General features: G+C 52.9%; 5 protein-coding genes and 1 non-coding gene across 6 annotated transcripts; 1 reads left to right on the plus strand and 5 right to left on the minus strand.

Moving 5' to 3' along the window:
• Window positions 1-346: 346 nt before the first annotated feature.
• Window positions 347-3,340, minus strand: J4E93_001113 (uncharacterized protein; the record flags this gene model as incomplete). Its single annotated transcript, XM_049339066.1, has 7 exons — window positions 347-381; window positions 431-526; window positions 658-856; window positions 1,884-2,563; window positions 2,624-2,845; window positions 2,898-3,035; window positions 3,142-3,340. 7 exons carry the CDS (start codon window positions 3,338-3,340, stop codon window positions 347-349), a joined length of 1,569 nt encoding a protein of 522 aa, XP_049203023.1.
• Window positions 3,341-6,360: 3,020 nt separating this feature from the next.
• J4E93_001114 (uncharacterized protein) lies at window positions 6,361-7,175 on the minus strand (the record flags this gene model as incomplete). The annotated part of the gene is made up of 3 exons (XM_049339067.1): window positions 6,361-6,765; window positions 6,919-7,081; window positions 7,144-7,175. 3 exons carry the CDS (start codon window positions 7,173-7,175, stop codon window positions 6,361-6,363), a joined length of 600 nt encoding a protein of 199 aa, XP_049203024.1.
• A 1,831-nt stretch (window positions 7,176-9,006) lies between these two features.
• Window positions 9,007-10,289, minus strand: XYL1_1 (NAD(P)H-dependent D-xylose reductase (XR); the record flags this gene model as incomplete). Its single annotated transcript, XM_049339068.1, has 3 exons — window positions 9,007-9,036; window positions 9,093-9,883; window positions 10,139-10,289. The coding sequence occupies 3 exons, from the start codon at window positions 10,287-10,289 to the stop codon at window positions 9,007-9,009; spliced, it is 972 nt and encodes a 323-aa protein (XP_049203025.1).
• Window positions 10,290-11,449: 1,160 nt separating this feature from the next.
• On the minus strand, window positions 11,450-15,564 carry J4E93_001116 (uncharacterized protein; the record flags this gene model as incomplete). Its single annotated transcript, XM_049339069.1, has 2 exons — window positions 11,450-11,621; window positions 11,681-15,564. 2 exons carry the CDS (start codon window positions 15,562-15,564, stop codon window positions 11,450-11,452), a joined length of 4,056 nt encoding a protein of 1,351 aa, XP_049203026.1.
• A 1,498-nt stretch (window positions 15,565-17,062) lies between these two features.
• Window positions 17,063-17,171, plus strand: J4E93_001117. Its single transcript has one exon. It is a non-coding gene; the product is annotated as a tRNA-Lys (tRNA).
• Window positions 17,172-20,592: 3,421 nt separating this feature from the next.
• Window positions 20,593-21,063, minus strand: J4E93_001118 (uncharacterized protein; the record flags this gene model as incomplete). The annotated part of the gene is made up of 2 exons (XM_049339070.1): window positions 20,593-20,987; window positions 21,045-21,063. 2 exons carry the CDS (start codon window positions 21,061-21,063, stop codon window positions 20,593-20,595), a joined length of 414 nt encoding a protein of 137 aa, XP_049203027.1.
• Window positions 21,064-22,188: the final 1,125 nt, after the last annotated feature.

Below are 22,188 nucleotides of genomic sequence, written 5' to 3' on the forward strand. Positions count from 1 at the left end.
TCACTCAAAGTGCATTCCACAAACTTCGATAAAAGCGCATTGTCAAAACTCCTGATTCCAATGGGGACCTATAATACAGCAAGCAAAACTAGCAGTCCCTGGCCATACGAGCTTTCCATCGTCCTGCCAAGTCAACGGTCAAGATGATATCCTGATACAATGCTTTTACGGTTCGTCCCATGCTTTCTATGCTTGTGCCCACAATCGGGAATAGATGATAAGGAAATAAACACGGGTAATCGCAAACGGAGGTTGTGAGAAATGTTGGGGTCGCCGCAGTAGAGGGCCAACCTCAACGTAGGGGAATCGATCGAATATTGTGAAGGGTGCATCTGGGAAGATGGGTTTATGCGGAGAATCGGCGCATGACCTTGGCGATGACTGGGAGCTGTTAGATTGACAATGGACCAGGAGGTTCCGATGCACATACCGTGGAGAGCGACAACGCTGAAGATGAAGACAACGGACAGGGTCATGACCACGACGGGGTCGACCTTCAGACCGGGAGACTCATCGGTGTATAGCCCTGGAAATGCATGTTAGCCAATGTCCTACAACTGTATCTCTGCCAACCGCCGCATGCCAAATCCGCTGCTAGCATAGCTGAGTAGTTCATTCCACTACACATCCTCCTCTTCTCTCTCAGAGTGCACTTACTCAGCATAGTGCTTGAGCTGCCGCCAGCGCCGGCCGCCCTTGTGCTGCTTGGTCGCAGGTTTGCGGTCTTCTCGGCGCGGTCGGCGGCAGCTTTCCTGCGCATAACGGTCGCAGGGCCACCTGGGGGCTTTGGTGACGCAGGACGCGCGGTTGTTGAGCCGGTAGAGCCCGTGGCGGGGGAGGTAGCGCGTGCAGCAGACTATCGGCCATGTTAGCGATGATCTTGGTGTTCTGAGGTTTGGCTTGTGCGTGAGGGTGTTGTCGCGGGGCTTCTTAGATGGATCGAGGAACCATGACGTCTGAACGGATAGCAAAGAGCTCGAGAGGTGACAGCACGCGACTCCAGTCCAATAGTCTCTGTGACATGTCCTCATGCTCTTGCTCTCCTGTCGCATGCTCCGGAACGACAGCCAGGTGTCCTCGTGCATCCAATGGCCTCCTCTAGCGCCAAGGAAGGTGTTACTGACCATGATGTGTGTTTTTGACGGTGACCGGGGCGAGACGGACGGAGTGGTTGTGATGGAAGATGTTATGGAAGCAGCTGGTGATAGTCGCTCGGCGGCTCTCAAAGGCCACGATTCTGGAGCTGGGGTTGCCGCGCCGCGCTAACCCTGACCTCGATTGCCTCGCTTAGAACGCCGCTAGCAAGGGTCACGTGTTAGCTCCTTCACCACAGCAGCGGTTATCCCGAACAGGCAGGTCCATAAACACAGCGGTAGTTTGAGAATATTCACTTGTAGATATCACGTTTCCGTAGTTCCACCAGGAGAGTAGTCGTCCCAAACCAGGTTTTCCATTAGACCGTTGATATACCAGGCCAGATAGCGTCCCAATTTCATCAGCGTAGGACCTAGCCCATTTTCGATGATGTAGATGCCCTCGACCAGATCCGAAAGCTAGCAACCGGTAATAGCAAGTCATCCTTAAGCAAACTCCCGCAAGCCCCGTAAACCGATGCCGACCCTTAACCTTGCCTAGCAAACACCCATGTAACCGCCCGTAAGAGGTATATTATCTTCAGCAGACCCAGAGATGTGGAACGTAGGCGAGCATGCTGCAAGTGCGCCGCCAAACCCACAGGAAATATTCGCCGACCACCAATTGACCGGCTCCACCCATGGTTGTATCTGAAAGACCGACACAGTATGCCCGAGACACCTGAAATGCAGTAACTCCGGAGGTGCATCCTATCTCCCTAATCAAAACTCCGTTTTCTAACCCCAAACAGACGCCTGGACTCCCTGAGTGGGGGTGTTGCTCCAGGGTCCGTTGTTCCAAATACCAACGCCCTTGTCAGTGACAGTAGAAGAAGGGTTCATCGAAGCAGATGTCGTCATGTTGTTCTGCTCGCTCGCGTTGTACGAGTTGTAGCCGAGGGGCGACGGCAGCGGTGAGTTTGCGCGCTTGCCCAGGGCGGCGCCACCTGGCTGCTGGAGGTTCTGGTTTTGGGGGCGAGTGCCAATGGGGGCGACACCAGAGCCGTTGGCCTTCTGACCGGGGACGGGAGGAGAGCCTCCGGGCGACGAGTTGGAAGTGCGGTTCGCCTGCTGCGCATCGAAGAGGTTGAACGCGGGGTTCTGAGTGCCGGACGGCGAAGAGGTGCTGTTGGCGCGAGCATCCTGAGTACCACCAGTAACGTCCTTGTCGCGGGGAGGCATCTGGACGGAACCCTCGCCGGACTGGGCCTGCATGCCGAAGGGGTCAAAGGCGAGCGGAGAGGGACCACGGCCGGCGGCAGAAGTCTGAACGCGGACGTCCTGGCTCGAGGTGGGGTTGCTGTTGTACAGGGTGGAGGTCTCGCCATACAAAGCACGGTGTTGGCGGGCGATGAGTTCGCGGCGCTCATCTTCATTCATGGCATTGGGGCTCATGGAGCGGTCCGACTTGGAGCCTGAGCCTGAAACGTCTGTATTACCCTAGTCAACCAACTGTCCTGCCTATTGTTGCCCAGATTCCGAGTCCTTACTTCTGTGGTATTGCTGCTCCTGATGATAGTTGCGCAGCTCACGCTCACGCTGAGCCGCCATCCGTCGCTTCGCCTGTGCCATCTGGTCCGCGTCGTTGGGTCGGGGCGCATAGCCGCGCTGGTTCTGGTAGAAGCCCTGGACGTTGGTCGCCGAGTGGGAGCGGGAGCCGTCGTACTCGCTGACCGAGTGGTGGCGCTGGGGGCCGCCCATGCGCTGCTGCTCTGTGTCACATGTCAGTGGTGTGGAGGGGCATGCGTGGGCAGAAGTGTGTACCGAAGTCGGGGTATGGGCGGGGCGCGCCTCCCATCATGGGCATCGACTCGCGGCGGTTGGCGCCCATGGGCGTGGGAGGGAAGCCGGGGCCGAGGGGCTTGCCGCTCTTGCTGAGGTTCTCAATGGCGCGGTCGACCTCTGTGGTTACTGGTCAGCACTGCCTCGCCTATGGTTGCGACGGGGCCTGTCACTGCCATGTCGGGTCGCATTGGCTCTGACAGACCCCACCGCCGGAACTACGTACCCTCAAACTGCGAAGCAAAGGCATTGGCGACCTCGCTGTTGACCGTGGAGCTTGTGCCTACATCCATGTGAATCGCTGCACCTGCGCCGTTGAATCCCATGTGGCCGGTACCTGAGCGCGAGGGCGGTTGGGGCTGCTCCCATGACTGCTGGCGGCCGGGAGCGGGTGTGTTCCACGACGCGTCGTTGTAGTAGGACATGGCGGGCAAGAGGTAGTCCGGTGGCTTCGTGGGAGTCGGGGTAGTTGCGCAACGCCAAAGGGCTCGTGGGCGGGACTAGTCTAGATATTCTGAGTACACTGGTCAGTACGGGTGTTCTGCTCCAGCAATGGTATGCAGCAATTGGCGACTGAGGTCCGGCAACAAGAGGTTCGGCGGTCGGCGGCAGCCCGTGTTGGCGATATGGGGGCGGGAAATGAGGTCGAGGCGGGCAGCGGAAAATTTTGGTGGAGAGCGGAGATGTTTTGGACACAGGGTCGTGCCGCGTACCGAAGAAAGTGAACCGTGAACTCACCTTCACCGCGAAAAAGGAGCGACAGCTGTTCACCGGGCAGGCAGCAAGTGAGGCACCAGGAAAAGCACAACTGAGAGCGGGTAGGGGTCAGGGAGGGACTTCGGGAGATATCGCGGGAATGTGAGGATATGGCGAAAGGGGATGCTGGATTCCTCGCGCTAAGCAGGCCGAGCAACGACCTATCCACTTAATTCATCTCCGCTTCGACGACACGGGCCTCACCAGCTGCATGCAATTAGTTCGACATGCCTTCCATCCCGTCCTGGTCCAACCGCGCACTGCGTATGACGGACGCCGCAGCCTCGCGTTGGTGGCTGCCATTGTCCTGGAAGCCCAACTCAAGACTCTCCAGCGGTCGGCGAAGTGGAAGAGCTGGCGGATGACGTCCGAGAGGGGCAGCTGCATGTCGTCGTCGAGGACTGCGGGATATGCAGTGCGAGCAGCGGGCGCGTTTAGCGAACCTGCAACCGTCGTTCGGGCTCTCACCACCCTATCTGTCGTCGGCTATTCGCAACAAAGCCCCGCGCGTCTCCTTTACACGTGGACCCTACCGCTCTGGCTTTGTCATGGCCCTGACATATACCGACTCAGGGTCTGCGTCCTCCCAAAGACATCGACAGCTGCGTCGTGGCCATCATCTGCGAACGCGAGGTTCGCAGTGCCCCGCCAGTGCGCCCGCGAGTTGCAGCAGTCCATGGGTGCCAGACCGACGCATGCCACGCCGTGCTGCCAGCATGATCACTACCCTCCACCATCACGCACCATGTGGAAGCGCTTGGGCTGTGATGCGGGGCAATCGGACGAGCAATGTGGGCTGCTCCAATAAGCACCCACCAAAGACAGACATTCGTGAAAATATCGACTTGTGGCTTACTTCTCCATCATAGCACATGCACATCCATCAGAGAGATGATACTCTACCATCGGTGTGTTGTCGCCTGCGTCCATTTGGCTCAGAGAAGACCAAGATGGCCAGCTTCGGTGCCGGCCTTGTTTCCAGATGTGGTTTAACAGAGTCAAGATAGCAACGCCATGCACGCCGAGCTTCGCATGCTGATATGCGACGTCAGTATCCATCCACGATGTGGGGGTCGGAATGCGCTGCCGAGTCTCCAGATACACAAGTCTTTATACAAAGCCGGCCGATGCTCGAAAACACCTCACTGTATGCGCAATAACAAAATGGCACGTGCGTCAGCGGACCAACACAGACAAGGGCACGACCCATTTCGGCTAGGCCTGCGCTCCCGCATACCCCAGCTTCTGTAGTTCGCCAACTTCGCCTACACCCCGCCGTTGCGCCATAGCCTCCAAAAGTAAGCCTGGCACATGTCAGGAATGTATTCTCCTATCCTCCCAGTCATCCTGTTCATTCCATTTCATCGTCATCGTCATCACGTTTTTCGAGTCATCAACATCCAACGCTCTTTCCCCTTTCGCTTCTTGACATCACGCGCCTGCCACCGATCATGAGTCTGGGCATCACTCAAGCCATCAGCCACACCTCCGACATGACCACTCATCCCCCCTTGCAACATATACGCCCGATAAGCCCGTCACACATGATGAAGCGCAACGTTCATCTCACGCATGAATATGAGACACGGCCCTTGCAAAGGAGGCGAATTCATGGATCCCTTATTAGTAGCCAATTCACCCTTCGGCGGACCGACACTGTTCGCCTCTAGAGTTGGACGTGAAATGTCACAACGGTGGCTATACAGTGTGAATGACTCCATCGATATGGCTAGGCAAATGGGCCTCGCCTTGTGCGCGAGCGTACTGCATCGACCTTCTCCTACGACTGTTTCCAATCACCAGATTACGAAGACCCACGAAGTATCAACAGCCACCTCTGTCGAACGTACCGGAAGCCATGCCCGCGTCTACAGCAAAGCTCACCAACCTCCCGACTGAGCTTATCCTCGACATCGCGGACATTCTTCCGCATGATGCGATAGTCGCCCTCGGGCTCACACAACGACGACTCAACAGCATAATATGGCTTAATCAGCGACGATGGCAAACTCCACGCCCACAATGTGTACAACGCGCCATTCAGCGTCATTTGGCTCCACCGTCTTCGAAACCCACCCATCGATACTGTATCTTGTGCAAGGTTACATGCCCGGTCGGTAGTTTCAAGTCATCGCTCAGTCCAGCCTGTCTGCCCATGGCGAGAGTCAACACACCGCACGACGTTATCGAACTACCACCAAACGTCTGCTTCTGCCATGTTGCAAGGTTTACGATGGATGTCGAAACCGGGCCTAACACCATACTTCCGGCAAGAAACGCGTGGGTCAGTCAAAGGATCAAGATATGCCTACACTGTGGAGGGACTCCTTGGGATGATCCCAAGTGCAATTTCGCATGCCCAACCTGTCTGACTGGGGAAGTAACGACGTACATCCGATATTTCACACCGCGTAAAGAGAAACCAAAGTTCGTTTTCTGGAGAGAGACTCCCAGACCAGGGGAGCAGGGAGCAGGCCAACTCTGGGTTCGGGAGACTCACGAGGATCCGATCGGGACTGTGTCAGTCATCAACTTTCCCGTCCTGCATGAGCAAGCCCCGAAGAAGAAGGAGCAGGTTCGGCGTTGAGCTCTAATCGCAATCCAGCCGGTCTTGGAAGCTACACTTTATGCACGAGCTGGTCTCGCGATTTGCGCCAGTTTTGTTCATACTCTTTAATTCATAAATCATTTAGAACCCCGTCTTTTCATCATATCGCACGTCATCCCTCTGTCCAAGGCCAGCTTTTTCCACATCCCCCTCGCTACTCCTATCCTGACCACCCAACTCCTGCCCCCAACTTCTCACACTGCACAGCGCCCACCACTGCGCGCCCATCAGACTCAATCCCAGACCCGCAATCGCGAACTTGACGACAATAAAAGTCATCGAGCACTTCTCCAACCACTCGTCATCCCATCCAAATCCCGCATCGATATCGCGACACAATAACGACCCATCAACGGCATAACTCGGAATGACCGGGTTAAGCAACCGGAAGTCAAAGGGCAGAATCAGGTTTACGAGCGCGATGGTGACGAAGGAGAGCGTGATGGCGTGGACGATGGTGTAAGCTGACACTAGGCGCGGCAGTAACTGCGAAACGGGGCGTTAGCATGTCATGTTCTTGCCTTGTCTTACTAATTGTCTTGTACATGTCTTGGATGTTGCTTCCCTCCGCGCGACCCGGACCCATCCAAGACCCGCCAGTCGCACGAATCGCGGGGACAAAGAAAGTGGCTTGCTTACCCGTATAGCGCCCACGAGGCCTAATATGCTTGCGCTGCCGGCGATGGCATTGTATGTGATGGAGAAAACGGCGCGGTTGGGATCTGAGCCCGGGAGGAGGAAGGAGAGGGCGAGGAGCGTGTGTGTGCAGAGTGTGAGGGAGGGGAGCACGACGGCTAGGAATCTGTGAGAGCGCAAGGTCAGTGTTTGCTGCATGGCGCAAGCTTCGCGCGTTCGCGAACATACCTCATCTGCTTTTGCTCGACCGATAGTGCCATGTTTCCCGTTCGGTCCTGGCCAGAGGGATGAGGATGGGATTCAGGTATGACGATGCGGATGTAGACGTCGATGCGGATGCGCCTGGCTCAAGACTCCAAGTAACAATGCGCTGCGCTGCGTCGCGTTTCGTTTCGTCCCGGCGTGATGCGCGTTAAACCTCCGTATAAAAAGCAGATTCAAATCAAATACGTCAGACAGACTCCGGAGGGGTGGGTATCAAACAGTCGATCGGAACCAGCGCGTCGGAATCAGGGAGAGAGCTCGCAGAGATAGACAGGACAAAAGCAAGAGATCCGGCACAGCTTTCTTGTTATGTATATCGTAGTCCACGGTAAGTGCAATTCACTAGCACGTAGCGCCGCTGTAGTATGATCGAAATCGCGAGATGGTAGCAAGCCGGTTGCCGGAAGGTCAAGCAAAAACGTGGTGTCGCGTGCAGTAGTCAAGTAGTTAAAAGACACGAGCTTGAAGTCAGTCTTGCCTGAATTCGCCGAAAAGACTTTGGCTTTGGATTGTTAATCGTTGTCTGCGATGCCAAAGATTTAACTTCGTGACCTAGCAAGAGCTTTTTTTTCGGACTAGCTCCGGGATCCGCGGATGCTAGATGCACTATGAGGTGCCTGCGATGTGCGGACGATTCGGACGATTCGGTGGGTTGGTGATGTCACGCTTGAGAATCTTTTGGGTCGCTATAATGCGCACGCGCGTTTTTGTTACGCTGTGAAACCGATGCGCAAGCTGGACGACTCTCGCGCAATTCCTCTACAATCTCCAGAACAAAACAGCATTCACGAGGATCAAATGCGCCGTCAACAAACCCAGCCATCCTCACATACACAAACAGGCCTAGCCCTAGCCCTGCCAACGCGGATCATGCGGCAAGCGGTTGTTCCAGTGGAGCACCTTCCGGAGCTTAGCGGAAACAAGAACCTCGAAGACCTAGAATCACAAGCGCGTCATTCCGTGCCCTTGCAAGCCGTACAAGTACAAACGTTATCTACGTCTTTCTTGGATATGCCGCGCTTGTACGGCTGTCGGCAGGTATCTTTTGCCTAGGCAGTAGGTATAGCGCGCAACGCCCCGCAGTTGGGTGAGTGGTGCGTTTTGATGGCTGATGGGGTTTTCATGATGGGATTGTTGGATGCGCATTCTCGCATGCCCATCTCGCAGTTCGCGAGTCTGAGCAGTGGAATGAATACCCGGATGCATGCGCTTCCTTGATCCGTGACCAATCGTTTACATCACAGCAAAACCACCCTGGTCGCTCAGATTGAAGATCGCGAAGACCGATGCCCTGTCCCATGCACAATCAGCACAGCAAAGCCATCACGATTCCACGCGCCTGCAGGGCTGGTACAACAGAACGGGTTCTAGACGTGGCTTGTACCGTGGAGCGGACGCGTTAGGTGCATGATGTGCTTGGCGTGATGATGCAGTAGGGGCTAGAGCGAGTGTGACAGCTATGACAACAAACTGGCGTGCAGTATTGGTATGTTATCGGATAGTCCGGCGTGGTTAGGTGTGCTTTGGTTTTGCCTGAAAGCCGGCGAGGAGGGGATGTGACGGTGCATTGACGTGCGTGTTGGAAGGGACTGAGACCACTCGTTCGGAGCACGGGTAAGGGACGCGACTCGGTTTTTGTTCTTCGTCCCTCGTCACGATAATCGACAGTGTGGTTTGGACTGCGGACGAGTGTTTTGACAGTATATTCATTTTAGCCATCCGGCGTTGCTATCTGGCTATCAGCGCAGTGCAACGCGCCGTGCCGTTTATCTATTCATTCAAATCGTTATCCTCGTTCATCCACCACTCTCTCCAAGCACCATCCATCTATGCGAAGACGTAGCAAGGGATACCGTACTGCAACACACCATTAGCACTCATCCTATACCGCAAAGATACACATCAAAACTTACGTTGGTAGGAGCGTTGAACTTCAAGTTCTTGTCCAGGCCAGAGATCTCCGCAATCTCGCTGTCCTTGAGATCAAAGCTGGTAACATCCAAGTTCTGCTGCAGACGGTTCGCCGAGTTAGACTTGGGGATAACGCTAAGACCGCGCTGTGTCGACCAGCGGAGGAGGACCTGCGCGGGGGTCTTGCCATGCGCATCAGCAATCTTCTTGATGACCGGGTGGTCAAAGAGGAGGGGTGTGTCAGCCGCGATCTTCATGTCGCACTCGATGAAGCTCTGAGGGCCGAAGGAGGAGTATGCGGTGACCTTGATGTCGTGCTGCTTGGCGAGCTCGATGAGGTAGGGCTGGACGTAGTAGGGGTGGTGTTCGATCTGGAGGGTGGCGGGCTTGATCTTGCAGTAGGTGAACATGTCGAGGAGGAGGGCGCCCGAGTAGTTGCTCACGCCGATGCTCTTGGCCAGGCCCTTGTTCTTGAGCTCCTCAAAGGCTTCCCATGTGCTTTGTAGGCTGGCATTGCTGTGCTCGATCTTGCTCTCGCCGTCGACGAACCAACCCGGTGGGTAGCGCACCTTGGGGTCGACGTACTTGAGCGCGACGGGGAAGTGGATGATGTACAGGTCGAAGTAGTCGACGCCCCAGTCGGCCAGTTGCTTGCGGCAGATGGGCTCCACTTGCTCGCGCTCGTGGAACGTTTGCCACAGCTTGCTGACGATGAAGAGGTCTTCGCGCTTTACGAGGCCGTCCTTGATGGCGCGGGCTACACCCTGGCCGCACTCGACTTCGTTGCCGTAGTCTGTAGTTTGGATTGTCAGCTGTGATCATGCGCGGCGCTGTTCCGAGGGAGGGCGCTAGCATTCCGACGCAATGTAACCTTGCGGAGGATGCAGAAGCCACCGGTAAATCGGAGGGAAAACCCCGTCTGCGATTGCCGATAGATCTCTGCTCTTTACGGTTTACGGGCCGATGGAGCGTTTCGTAGTAATTGAGACCGCTTCCCCAGACCTCCGCCAACAGCGGCTCTGGGGATGAGGAGAGGAAATGAACGTACCGCAGGCACCGTCGAACAACCTGTATCCAGCCTTGATGGCGTTGTAAACAGTGTCGGCGCAGGTAGCATTGTCGACCTTCCACAGTCCAAAGCCAACCTGGGGCATCTTGTTGCCATCGTTGAGCGTAACGTAGGGAGTGTTGACAGCCATGGTAGCGAAGAAGTTGCGATGCGCAAAGCTATTCTTTTGTAGTAACGTAGGAGGTGAACGTCCAAAGCAAGGTCTTGTCGAACGAGTAAAAGAGGAAGAAGCAAGAGGTCTGGAAGTAGTAGCAACGGCAGAAGAACAGGCGGCACGCAGCGTATTAATACTGCTAGCACGGCAATTGAAGCGCCCAGCAATCATGTCCCTGGGGGTAGTATATACGTGTATTTTGCAGACGGAATAACAGATTTTGGCGCCAGGTACAACAGCCTGCCGTCTATATACGCCGTGTCAGAGGCTAGCATCACCATATGACCCTGCGTCTTCAACCGGACGACTGGGCTGCCATGGCCGTGTCTGCGCCTTTACCCTGATGGGTTATGGTTCCGCCTGCCTATTTATCCTTGTTGCGCCGCATGCTTGTGGCGGATGCTGAGCGTGTTGGTCGGCCTTGGTGTTTGGCGTTGCCTGCAAAATACTACTGCAATGCCTCTTCCTTTCTTCCTCTTGCCCGGCAATTCTCAATACATGGGTAAATAGCGGCTCGTCTCAACAATGCTCAATCAGAAACTTCTTCATGCTCAAACTGCACGTTCGTGCCGTAACGCTGGCAAAAGAGCGCAGCTGCAATCACGATCACCACAGTGACGATAGTGGGGTACCATGTGCCCCTCCCTACCCACAATTTGGCCTGCCACCACGCGGTCGACGGGTAAAGTAGCTGTTAGTCTCGACAGCTCGAGGCACCGGATAATTAGTACGCGCCATGGTCGTGATTTACCGTTCGTCCATGGCATTTGATAAGCGATGAGCCGGCGTGGGATTTCTTTTTCTGCTGTTCGCATGCCGTGGTGGGGCGATGAAACGTTTGAGGCTCTTCGGACATGCGACATGACGGCGTGATTGTTGCAATAGCCGGGAGTGAGAAGGTATCATAGCACATCAGCGACAAAAGGAAAGCTGAATAGAGAATAAGTCATTAGAAACTACGAGCAAAAGCTTCGTTGATTGACGCTAACATCAATAACACTATGCAGTACCCATATCAAAGACATCATGCCCACTGGGAGCGCAGTCGTACACGAATATCATTCCGCCCAATTCCTATGCGCCAAGCCAACACCGATGAGTGAAGTTCATTCCCGCGATCATCCCCAGATCCCGGCTTACTTCCGCGAACTCGCCATCTCTCCGAACCGACCTCTTTGCTGTGTGGTATCATAGGCTTGCAGCACCCTAGCTTGCGATTCATCTGTTTGAGAGAACGCATAACCACGTTGTTTGCGCATGCGCTGCACTTGTCGGACTTTTCGGATCGCTTTTTGGAATTGCTCCATGCTATTAGAGAGTCAGTCAGTTGTTGCTAGCAAGGGTAGATAAACTTGGAGTAATCATACCGTGGCCGATAATCTTGGATGTTGTACTTCTGGATTTCCTGGACGTGATGGTAGCTCTGCGGGAAGTACATCCTCTTGGCATACTTCCATGCAAAGTCTCGGATGAGACAGAGTGGCGGCAATACCAAGACCATTGCCCAGAACCGCGGGTCGGGGAACAAGCGTTCGATTACACCAACGTACTCGGTGGAAATGTTGACCTTGGGAGCTACAACGGCGTAGATGGGCATCAAGATGAACCATAGCAGCATGGAGCCTGGGATGGCTATTACTGTGTACTTCGTCCAGATGTTGGTAATGAGAGAGGCTTTGAGAAGAACCGTCGCCAGGTTAGCTGTGTAGGAGGCAGTTCCCCAGACCCAATGACCTGCGTTTCGACCATCCCATTGCGGCCAGTCCCAGAGAATAAACGCTTGAGCGCCGAAGTAGAGGATTAGCGAGTGGTAGAAACCGTTTCCGACCCATGACCAGAAAGAGTGCATCCTAAAGAACACGCCAGACTGACTGAGTCGGTAGAGTTGCGGATACCTGTCCAAAAGCCTTGCGCTTACGAACTGATCGAAAATACCCAGGACGAAAGGCGGTGCGGCCGTGAAGAACACGTTGTACATCGTCAATGTCCACGATTCGTAGATAATCTGGCCAGAGAAACCGTTCTGGAATGCGTACCAAAACTGCGTCATGAACATGGCAATGTTCTTGTAGAAGGAGTACAGGATGACCTTGCTAACACGCTGGTAGCTCCACGCGCCATGGACAAGAAGAAGCTTACGCAGGTAGCGGAACTGGCCGATCGCGATATCCGCGCTGCGAGCTGCCTGTAATCCCTCCATACCGCTGATACCAACACCAACGTGAGCAGCTTGGATCATGGAGACATCGTTCGCACCGTCGCCGATGGCCAAGAGAATAGCCTTGAGATGGCGTTTGACAAGCTTGACAACAAGGGCCTTTTGGAGAGGGGAGACACGGCAACAAATGACAGCCTTGCACCTGACAGCGAGATCCAAGAATTCCTTCTCAAGGTCGCGTTCAAGAGCGTAAGTGAGTGATTTGCCGTCAATGACTAGAGCGAGGACGTCCATTTCTGCACCGCCTTGGCTCTGGCTAGTGACTGCTTGGTACTTCTTGCGAATATTGTCTCGTGTGTCCTCCTTGTTTTCTTCGTTGATGATGAGCAGACTCATGTCTTCACTAATCAGCTTGCAGCTCATGCCAATGTTGATAGCGGTTTCTTGACGATCTCCAGTGAGAACCCAGACCTTGATACCAGCTGATTGCAGAGTAGCGATAGTGTCTGGCACGCCCTCCTGCAGCTTGTCTTCAATAGCAGTCGCGCCCAGTAGAGTCATATCACGCTCAATGAGCTCAGCGGCCTTGTCTAGCTCCTCGGCACGGTTTCCGCTGACTGTGGTTTGTGCAGTGTTGAAGATGGTCCACCATTCCTGGAACTCGTTCTCGGGTATTTCTCGCATAGCAAGACACAGCGTGCGCAGTCCCTCGGAAGCGTATTCCTCAAGATGCGTCAATGTCGTTTCCACATGGGGGTTGTCCTTGCTAAGTCGCTCCAGTATGACGGTGTCGGCGCCCTTGGTATAACACACGATCTTGCCTTCGGGAGTGCGGAAGATAGTCGACATCCTCTTCCTGGTGGAGTTGAATTCGCAAACGGCCAATAGCTCGTATTCCAGCTCGCGGCCATCGACTTCGATGATAACGGCGCGCGGCTTTCGTGCGATGAACTTGTAACCAAGAGTCACCGCACCTTCAACCAAAGCACCCTCATCAGGCGACGCAGCTTGGTACTTGATAGCGGCCTTTTCACCCTTTCGCTCGGGAATGACTGTGTGACAAGTTGAAAGTAGAGTGAGGAATTGGTCAATGATGTACTTGTTGTGGTGCGTTTTGCGATTTTGCTCGAGCTGCTTGAAGTCGTGAATACCAACCTCAACGCCGTCCTCGATCGTAGCACGTCTGTCCTCTGGAACCTCATCGGCATACTGAATACCAGCAATTGTGGACTGCTTGAACTCCATCACATTGCAGGTCAGAGTACCCGTCTTATCTGAGAAGATGTATTCAATCTGACCCAGTTCCTCGACCAATGACGAAGTTCGACATTTCGCAGGTGTATCCGTTGGTTCGTAGTAAATGTCCAGGTCGGAATCGATGAGACTGCCAGTATAGTACTTGACGATCTCGATTGTCACGAAAAGTGAGATGGGTACCAGGTTGGAGTATAACACCCAATATGTCAGAAGGTCTCGGAAGAACTGCTTGGCGCCGTTGAAAGTCTCAAGCCTAAGGTACTCGAGGCTGTCTCTTTGCGTGGATTGGATGATGACGTCGCCTATTGAGCTGATAATACTTAGGATTATGAGAATGACGACAAGCATGAGAATCTGCTTGTTAACCATCCTCTCCACTGCAGTAGTCTTGATAGGTGTAGCGGTCGCGTTCCTCATCAGCTTGGTTTCGTGTCCAGTGAAGACAACAACGCCGTGTATCCAAGGGGTGTTTCGCAATGTAGCTCCACGTAACAACAGCTGATCGGGTTGAAGTGGTAGTTCCTTCTCTCCGCCACCTGCTGCGATAGTCAAGGTTGCTTCATACGTGTATAGACTACTGTTGGGCTGTTCCGATCGGATGCGGCCTCCCAGTCGCGCTAGCTCAGCAGGACTGACATAGTCAGCTGTCTCCGGAATAGCTTGCTTGATCTTGAGGTTCGTTTCTCCGTCCAAGTTGGCCGTTTCGATGTAGCACAGACCCTCCGGCTCGGAAGAAGCGAGTAGGACCAGATCAGTTGGGAAAGGTGATTCAGATTCGACGCGCACAATGTCGCCTACTGCCACGTTGACCCATTTTGTGTCCACGAATGAGGAGCCTTTGAGGACTTGCGCCTTCGAGTTGTTCAGGTCCGAATCGGACTGTTTTCGCCGGTAGTCCTCAATGTATTCCTTGACCGCCGAGACCAATAGGACTATGCCGAGCGGTACAATTGTAGTGAATCGCGACGTGGGTGAGATACCGGGAATCTGTTGTAGGATGGCAGTGAACAAGAAGAAGAGGTTGGCGTATTTGGAGAACTGCTCGTAGAGGAATTTCGGGAGGAAGGTGACGACGTTGTATTTCGAGGTGGAGATGTGGTTGTCGACGTATTTGTTCGCGGCGTTGGCAGGCGGATTGTTCAGGTGAATGATTCGGGGCCCCAGTGTCGAAGGGTCTGGCGCACCCCGACCGAAGCCGAACTTGAACGTGCCCAGCCCCTTCTTTGTCTTTGACGACTGGCCATCGTCGCGTGCGCTCGCGGTCGCGCTGGGCTGCCGTTGGTGTGCTGCGTTCTCAGTCAATGGAAGGTCCATCTCAGAGTACTCGTTCCCCTGCCCGAACATGTTCTTGACTCTCCCCGTCAGACCACCTCCGAGACTCAGGATACTATTCCTGTTGTGCGCCTTCTTGGATGCCCCGCGCTGTATACCTGGTGAAGCCTGATCATACGCCCCTCCTGCAGCATAGTAGCCCTGTGTTGATGCATCGTCGTCATGTGGTATATCGGCGTCCGAGTACCGTTGGTAGTTGTTCAGGTCCGACGTTTGCGAGTAGGCTCTGTTATTGTTTGCTCCCCCCAGATAGGGCGAGGTACCCGTTGGTGCGCCAGGCCCGCCCGGCAGGCCTGCCGTCGCCCTCCCACCCCCAACAAAGTCATCGTAGGACACCGAGGGCCGGCCCTGGGGCGCCGCGTCGGAGCTGTCTATGTCGTACCGGTGGAGGAGGTCATGGTCGTTTGCGGGTGGTGGTGCGCCCGAGTAATATGTGGGTTGGTGGTCGTCAAAGTCGATCAGGTTCTCGCTGTGAGACGGTCCCCCCGGCGGCCGGCTGGCCATAGCGGCCGAATGTTGTGATGGGCGTCTGTCTCCGAAGAGCGCGGCTTCTCTATCACTTCATGTACGGGTCGCCAGTGTGTCGTCTGCGCTGCAGTGTGTGGGCGCGTCGCGGAGGTATACGGAGTACGGAGGTCTTGCGGAGCTTCCTCGTAAGCCGCCCTGGTAATAGTAGGTCACACAGCTTGGCCGGCGTTTCGGAGTTGAGTTTGTACGGGTTGCGCGCAATGTGTCGTGATCGCGTGTATATCGTGGAAAAGCGAACGTCAACCTTTCACCGGCGCTGGCAATGGTCGCGGATTCGTTTGCAAGGTTGCGCTGCTTGCCTGTCGTCGAAAGATGGAGGCACGGACCCAAGTGCTGAGGCAGTGCCTACCCCGATCCTGGACAACCTGCTGCAACCGCGCCCCTGGGGTCTCGATATATCGACGAATAATATCGAAGTTTCTTGGCCGTGTGTCTCAAATTGCACCACGCTGCACGCACGCGCGAATGCTGCAAACTACCCTACTTGCAGCGACATTACGCGGCGCCACGTTGTGGGGAGAGATTCGGTGGAGACCCTGACGTTGCGCCAAGTCTGCATGCTGATACTCTCAAGAACGTTCTTTATTCCTTTTCCCAGGGCCTTGTTCTAGAATACACAATTCATCCATCAACCTGTTCGCCATGCTATGCGCAACACTGTTAACCTCCTGCTAATACCAAAATGCCATTCGGCTGTCCGGACTGCGCCAAGTACCGATACGGCTTGTAAGGCGGACACACTACAATTTCTCTCAGCCCGGTTCGTGCTGCGGCATGTTGAACTCATCGAAGATGATCAGATCTAACCGACAGAACGCATCTAGAATTTTGCTCATATGTCAAAGTGCCGAATTCATCAAACTGTGCATCTACTGTGAATCCGAGAGCGTACAATTTGTGGGTGTATTATTATGCTTCTTCCAACGGTTTGATGTTAGCTTCAACGGTTGAGACTATCTATTCGGATTATTGATAGAGTGAGGCTGTGGCTCGTAAACTCGCACTGAAGGCGCAGCCGATGCGCCCAAAATAGCACTATGCATTCGTGGCCTGTAAATCGTTGCAAATCCGCCCAACGGCAGTGTAACTTCTTGAACATGATACCCGCGTATAGTGACCGCGGTTTGGAGACTACTTAGTAAGTAGTTTCTGTCAAAATGTCTCACTGTCGCATGAACCTTAAGTCCGAAAAGTAAATGTTTTGCAAACACATTCGAGGTAAGGTGATTAATACAGCCATGGCCAATAGCCAGCAGGTTACGGTGGTGTTTTACCGAGCATGCAGATGGTTGGTGTTCCACTAAAGAAATTTTCCAAGCGTCCCGCGGACATCCTCCCCGCCCCGCCCATCAAACTCCCAATTATGGCAAACTTCATCCTGGAAAGTTGTACAACCATACTCTTGAGCTAGAGAACGCGTCAATTGGTATATAATAGCTGTTTGAAATTTGCTTTCCATCGAACAACATTACTAGCCCGGCTAGCTCAATCGGTAGAGCGTGAGACTCTTAGTCTTTCACGGTCTAACAGACACGATTACTCAGTACATCTCAAGGTTGTGGGTTCGACCCCCACGTCGGGCTTGTACGTTCTAGTCTTTTTGTTTCGGTTCATTTGGTCGCTTCAGCTTTTTTTTTTGGTGTTGAGGGTGTTGGTGGATGGCATTTCCACCACGTCAGCCTTTTTACCCCACCACCACACTCTACAAAACCATGTTTGCACATCAGAGCTGTGGCGAATCTGCTCTAGGATATCCTTGTATTTTTGAAATTTTTGATTTAGTCTGTTGTTGATCGCTCGCTCCAATTCGACGTAGGCCGCAATGTTCACGTATTCTACAAACCATAGGAACACGACCCCGTTAATCGAAATACACAGGAAATGCCAGTCTTGACATATGCGTACATTCTTGCTTGTTCATTATATATATTCACAACATAGTTTCTTGAGACTAATAGTCTTGCAGTGTTCCAATTTTCTTAGGCGTCACCGATAACCACTACAGTGAATTGTCTACTCAAGCCGACGCCTGAGCGCGACCGAGTCTGTTTTCCTTCTTCTGTCACATGACAAGCGTGATGAACTTGCGATAGTCTTAGTCTGAAATCCACACTGCCTTCTACTCTCGGTTGTTCTCCCACCTAGGCGCCTACCACTCACCACAGCAATTATTCTCAACCAAGTAAACTGTCATGTCGGCGGCCAACAACATATGTCTTCATGGACGCGAAGCAAACATTGTTCACGGCGTTATTCATCACTATCTCCTTGCTCGTCATTGTCTCCTCGACGATGCCCATCACGCCATCGGACTAGACTACACCACTGCGCCTAATCTAGGTTTACTCTCTCGGCTTCCGGTCGAGTTGCAACAGCAAATTGTCTTGCACATGGATGTTGCTACTGTATTAACGTGGAGAAGGGTCAACAGAATGGCAATGGACTTGGTATCTCAAATGTTTGAGTGGAAAGAGGTGAGTAAGAGATGCTCAGGGTATCAGCTTTCGGTCTAACGCTGTAATCCTAGATCATCGCACTCGCTCCAAGCACCCTGAGAATGGCCATTGGAATCCGCTCACAGGCCACGTTCGGTCTCGCTGACCTTCATACCGCCCTCCACCGCCGGATCTGTGATACCCAGGGCTGTGACACCGATACCGCACAGTATATCAATATGAAGACTCTCACACGTCTCTGCCAGAACTGCTTCGCGGATCACGCATGGTATACAAAACACGTTGTTTCACTCGCATTGATCTATAGCCGCTACGCGGAAGAGAACAGTAAACCTAGGGAGGAAATTGCTGGGTTGCTTAAAGTACCTGTTACTGAGCAGATGGCCTTCGTTTATATGGGCCCGCTGTAGAAGTGAATAGGATGTTGCAGTGAAGGACGGTCAAGGTATCGATGGCGGAGATGCGGGCAAAAGCTGAGCTGGTGGGTTGGCGCGGAACGAAGACGCGTTACTAGGGAACAACTAAAGCTGGGTCGCCCTTTGCTGTATGCACGCTATCAACTGTCAACAAAGAAGTTGTATCGAAGATGATGTATACTTAAACCTAAAGTGTGTTCTGTAGAACGTCCAACGCAAAAAGATCTTGTCGTCTCCTAGTCCCCAGGTAGCAACTCGCACATCGCATGTCGAGGTGAAGTAGACTTCTGCGTCACCACATCTACAGTAAAAAGAAGCTTTCCTAAACAAGTTTGCAAACAGTCCCTACGTCAGCGCAAAAGAGCTGCAAAAAGAAAGTTAATGAATTGGACATGGCGAAACTCGAATCCGCGTCTCCCTGCATGTCTGCGCACTTTTAAGCTACGTACAACCGCGTACGGGCGCCTTGCCATACTCGCTTTTTCAGACCACATGCCCTTGAAAATGTTTTTGATGACTAATTTTAGGATTGAATGAGATATAACGATAGTGAAAGAAGAGAAGATTGAGTGGGTGGAGTGGTGACGGGTCGGCTTCACCTGGGTATCTAGTAACGCTCGTCGGTATCGATGGTCTCACTGCTTGCTTCTACTGTTTTCTCGACGCGAGTATCTAGGTATGCCTTTAGATCAAGTAACGTGTCGGACATTTCCTGGGTTGTAAAAGTGGTTTGTAAGAATGGTATTGCTTGTGATACGGTATGAACTTCGTGAATACCTAGGTATGAGAGTTCTGGTTGTCTCCGTCATGCTAAGTCTCTTCGCTTTGCTCCTTGCCTTTTTGAGGGATTTTGGAAGCCTCTCCGACTGGAACTGTGACCTTGTCTGCTGGAATATGTGGAAGGCTCCTTCATCGCGGGGTTTTGTGCGTGGAATTTGTTTTCGTCTTGCTGTATAAGCTGGAATGGCTGCCGTTTGTACGCGCATATTGAAACTCGTATAGTGAAGTCGCGTTTTGTCTAGGGTTGGAACGGGGGTGTTGAAGATGATGCATGCTAAATCTATCGCCCTTGTAAGTTGGTGCCTTGATAGCAGGTAGGAATAAACTTACCGGTAAATCAACGTCTCTAGATCTCCCTTTCTGACTGCAACTTCTGAACAGTAGCCTCCAATGCCTTGAATTTACTCTCCAACGTCCCATACTCATCCTCCAAGTCCTCATACTTCTTCTCCAACCTACGGACTTTCTTCTGTAGACCCTTGTCCCCCGTGGTCTCCTTTTTCAACTTCTCGTGACTTCTCGCTAGCGCGTCAAAGTCTGCTTCAACCACACGGATTCTGTCCTCTAAATCTTGGCACTTCCTTTCCACATTGGTCGACATGGTCGCGCTGCTCAAGTGTCTGCGTAGGTCGTTGGCGTTGAGGCAGGAGGCGTGGAAAAGTATACTGATGGAGGGAAATCAATAAAAGTACTGAGACAGTCTGAGTGAGTCGCGAGGTATCGAAGCATTATATATGTGGCAGTGCGTTGAGAACCATTAGCGGGGAACGTACCATGAAACCATCCCCAACAGACCCCTCAACAACAACCAATCCAGTGTCGCGCATCTCGAAAGGGTCACTCCGATTACGTGTTGACTTCAGGAACAAGCTTTCTTCCAACGGGTTCTAGATCATTCTCATTACAGTGATGATGCGCAGTGATGAAACGACCCATCCTTGACGAAGACCAGGCCTGGATAGCTGTAGTTCCAAGACATCCTTGTACAGTCATTCTATTCAAAGGCAAATCTGAAACTCTGAAGCCTATATTGACTTTAGGCTATCTGATTTGCATGTATTCATCTTAGTGTAGGCTGCGGATCTGTTCAGTTTTATATCTGTACGAGGAACACTCAAACGCATCGTGGATAAGAACCATCAGTGTGTAAGACGCCAGGAAAGTTTACATGGATGGTTGTCTCCAAGAATAGCACTATAAAGAAAGTGAGCCTGGTACATATCGAGAGTAACGTCGCGACTTATTTCGACGAAGGCTTGAGCTCATCTATATCCGCGCTGTTCAATGCGCTGCCCTAGCAACACTGTGGTACCCGGGTAGTATTTCGTGATACCGTGAGTTTGCTTAAGGTGTTACCGCACAAACCAGATCTCATCATGAGCGTTTCTCAAATCCACCTTGCCTCCGGAATTTTCAAGCATCTCCTCGATGATGACACTCAGTTGGCTATCGGCGGCTTGCAGTGCCAAGCATATGCGACCATCCAATGGAGTCCTGCCGTAGCTGTACTTAAGCAGTGCTTCATATATCTGCCTCGCGAGAACGAAGGCTGCGTCGAATCTCCATCTCAAGTCACCATCGCTCTCCTTGATCTTGATGAAGTTGATGTCGTGTACGAGTATGTTGATCGTGCGGCTGAGAGTATCTGGCCTTTGATTGAAGGCATCCCGTACGTATTGCTCGTAGGCTTCCACTTGCGCTTCCGCTGCAAAGGGGTCGACCTCGCGTAGTTGGGTGTAACGTAGATCTGATTGTTCTCGTCAGTACTATTGAGCAACGTTTAAGAAATCGGTAAGCGAGTTACTTTTGTGCAGTCCTTGCATTTTAAGTGCGTCATAAGGATCCAATGTGTTGCCCTGTGCAAATCTGCGCCAGCGTTCATGCTTATCGTTTGCTTCCCTCAAGTTTTCGCTCAGCAGGCTAATCTCCTGCTGCGCACGCCGTAGCTGTTCCTGCGTGTCTTGTAGTTTTCGACGCGTCTCACGCAATTCTTCTTGTACCGTGATGCTACTAGCATGATATTCGTCTTTCGGGCATTCTTTACGAAAATGTCCAAAGCCGCTGCATCCGTAGCACTGTATGTTGGCCTTATCAGGACAGTCGTCCATGATATGACCCTTCTCTCGACAATGGAAGCAAGTCGCTAATGGACAATCTTTAACCCAATGCCCCTGGGAATTGCATTTGAGGCATCCATCGCTACCGGGAATAACTTCGTCGGCGTAGTCGTTCAAGCCTGGGGTTGAAGAACGTGAGCGTGGTGGGGAGCTCATAATGTTGTCGTGTGCCGCGTGAGAAAGTTCGCGGGCTCCGTAAACCTCTGAAGCAAGAGTGCTCGCAAAATAAGAACTGGGTACCAAGTGTGCCATGCTTGCTCATGGACGAATATCTTTGCAGAGGACGCGCTGTGTCCGAAGGGTAAGCACGAGGGACGACATGCCAACCACATCACGGGCGCGTCGCGTCGCGTTTCAGAAAATGATCTGTCGACTAGGCTTGAGATAGGCTAGCTGGCATGGAATGAACGCGCATGGAAGTATAAATGCACCCGGCTTACACCGAGACCGAAGATCAGACGAACTCTTCGAAGCTTCAGCTGGTGCAGACACTGCCCGGGTGGTATACAGCCGTTGTGACCGCATCTGGCATGCTGCAAGACGTGCACCGAACGCGAACACTCATCGTATCATGCAGTGCGCGTCGTTACCCAGAAGCATACATGGGTATTGAGGATCGCGAAAATGAAATGTGGGGCCGATGTGGACGTCGCGGTGGTGGATAGTTCGCGCTAAATTATAGGTGCGCACGGAAAACTCTACGAACACCTCCAGGACTTCATACCGACTGTGTAAGAAGATCCTGAATAGCGAAGGAATGATAGAGTAAAGTAATGTACGAGGGTGTTCAGAGTGTTTGCTGCAGGCGGCCCGTGGGTGGTTTCCACAAGT

Source organism: Alternaria ventricosa, assembly GCF_023758065.1.
Source record: "Alternaria ventricosa strain BMP 2768 chromosome Unknown scaffold_2, whole genome shotgun sequence".
In the NCBI taxonomy this organism is placed as follows: Eukaryota; Fungi; Ascomycota; class Dothideomycetes; order Pleosporales; family Pleosporaceae; genus Alternaria; species Alternaria ventricosa.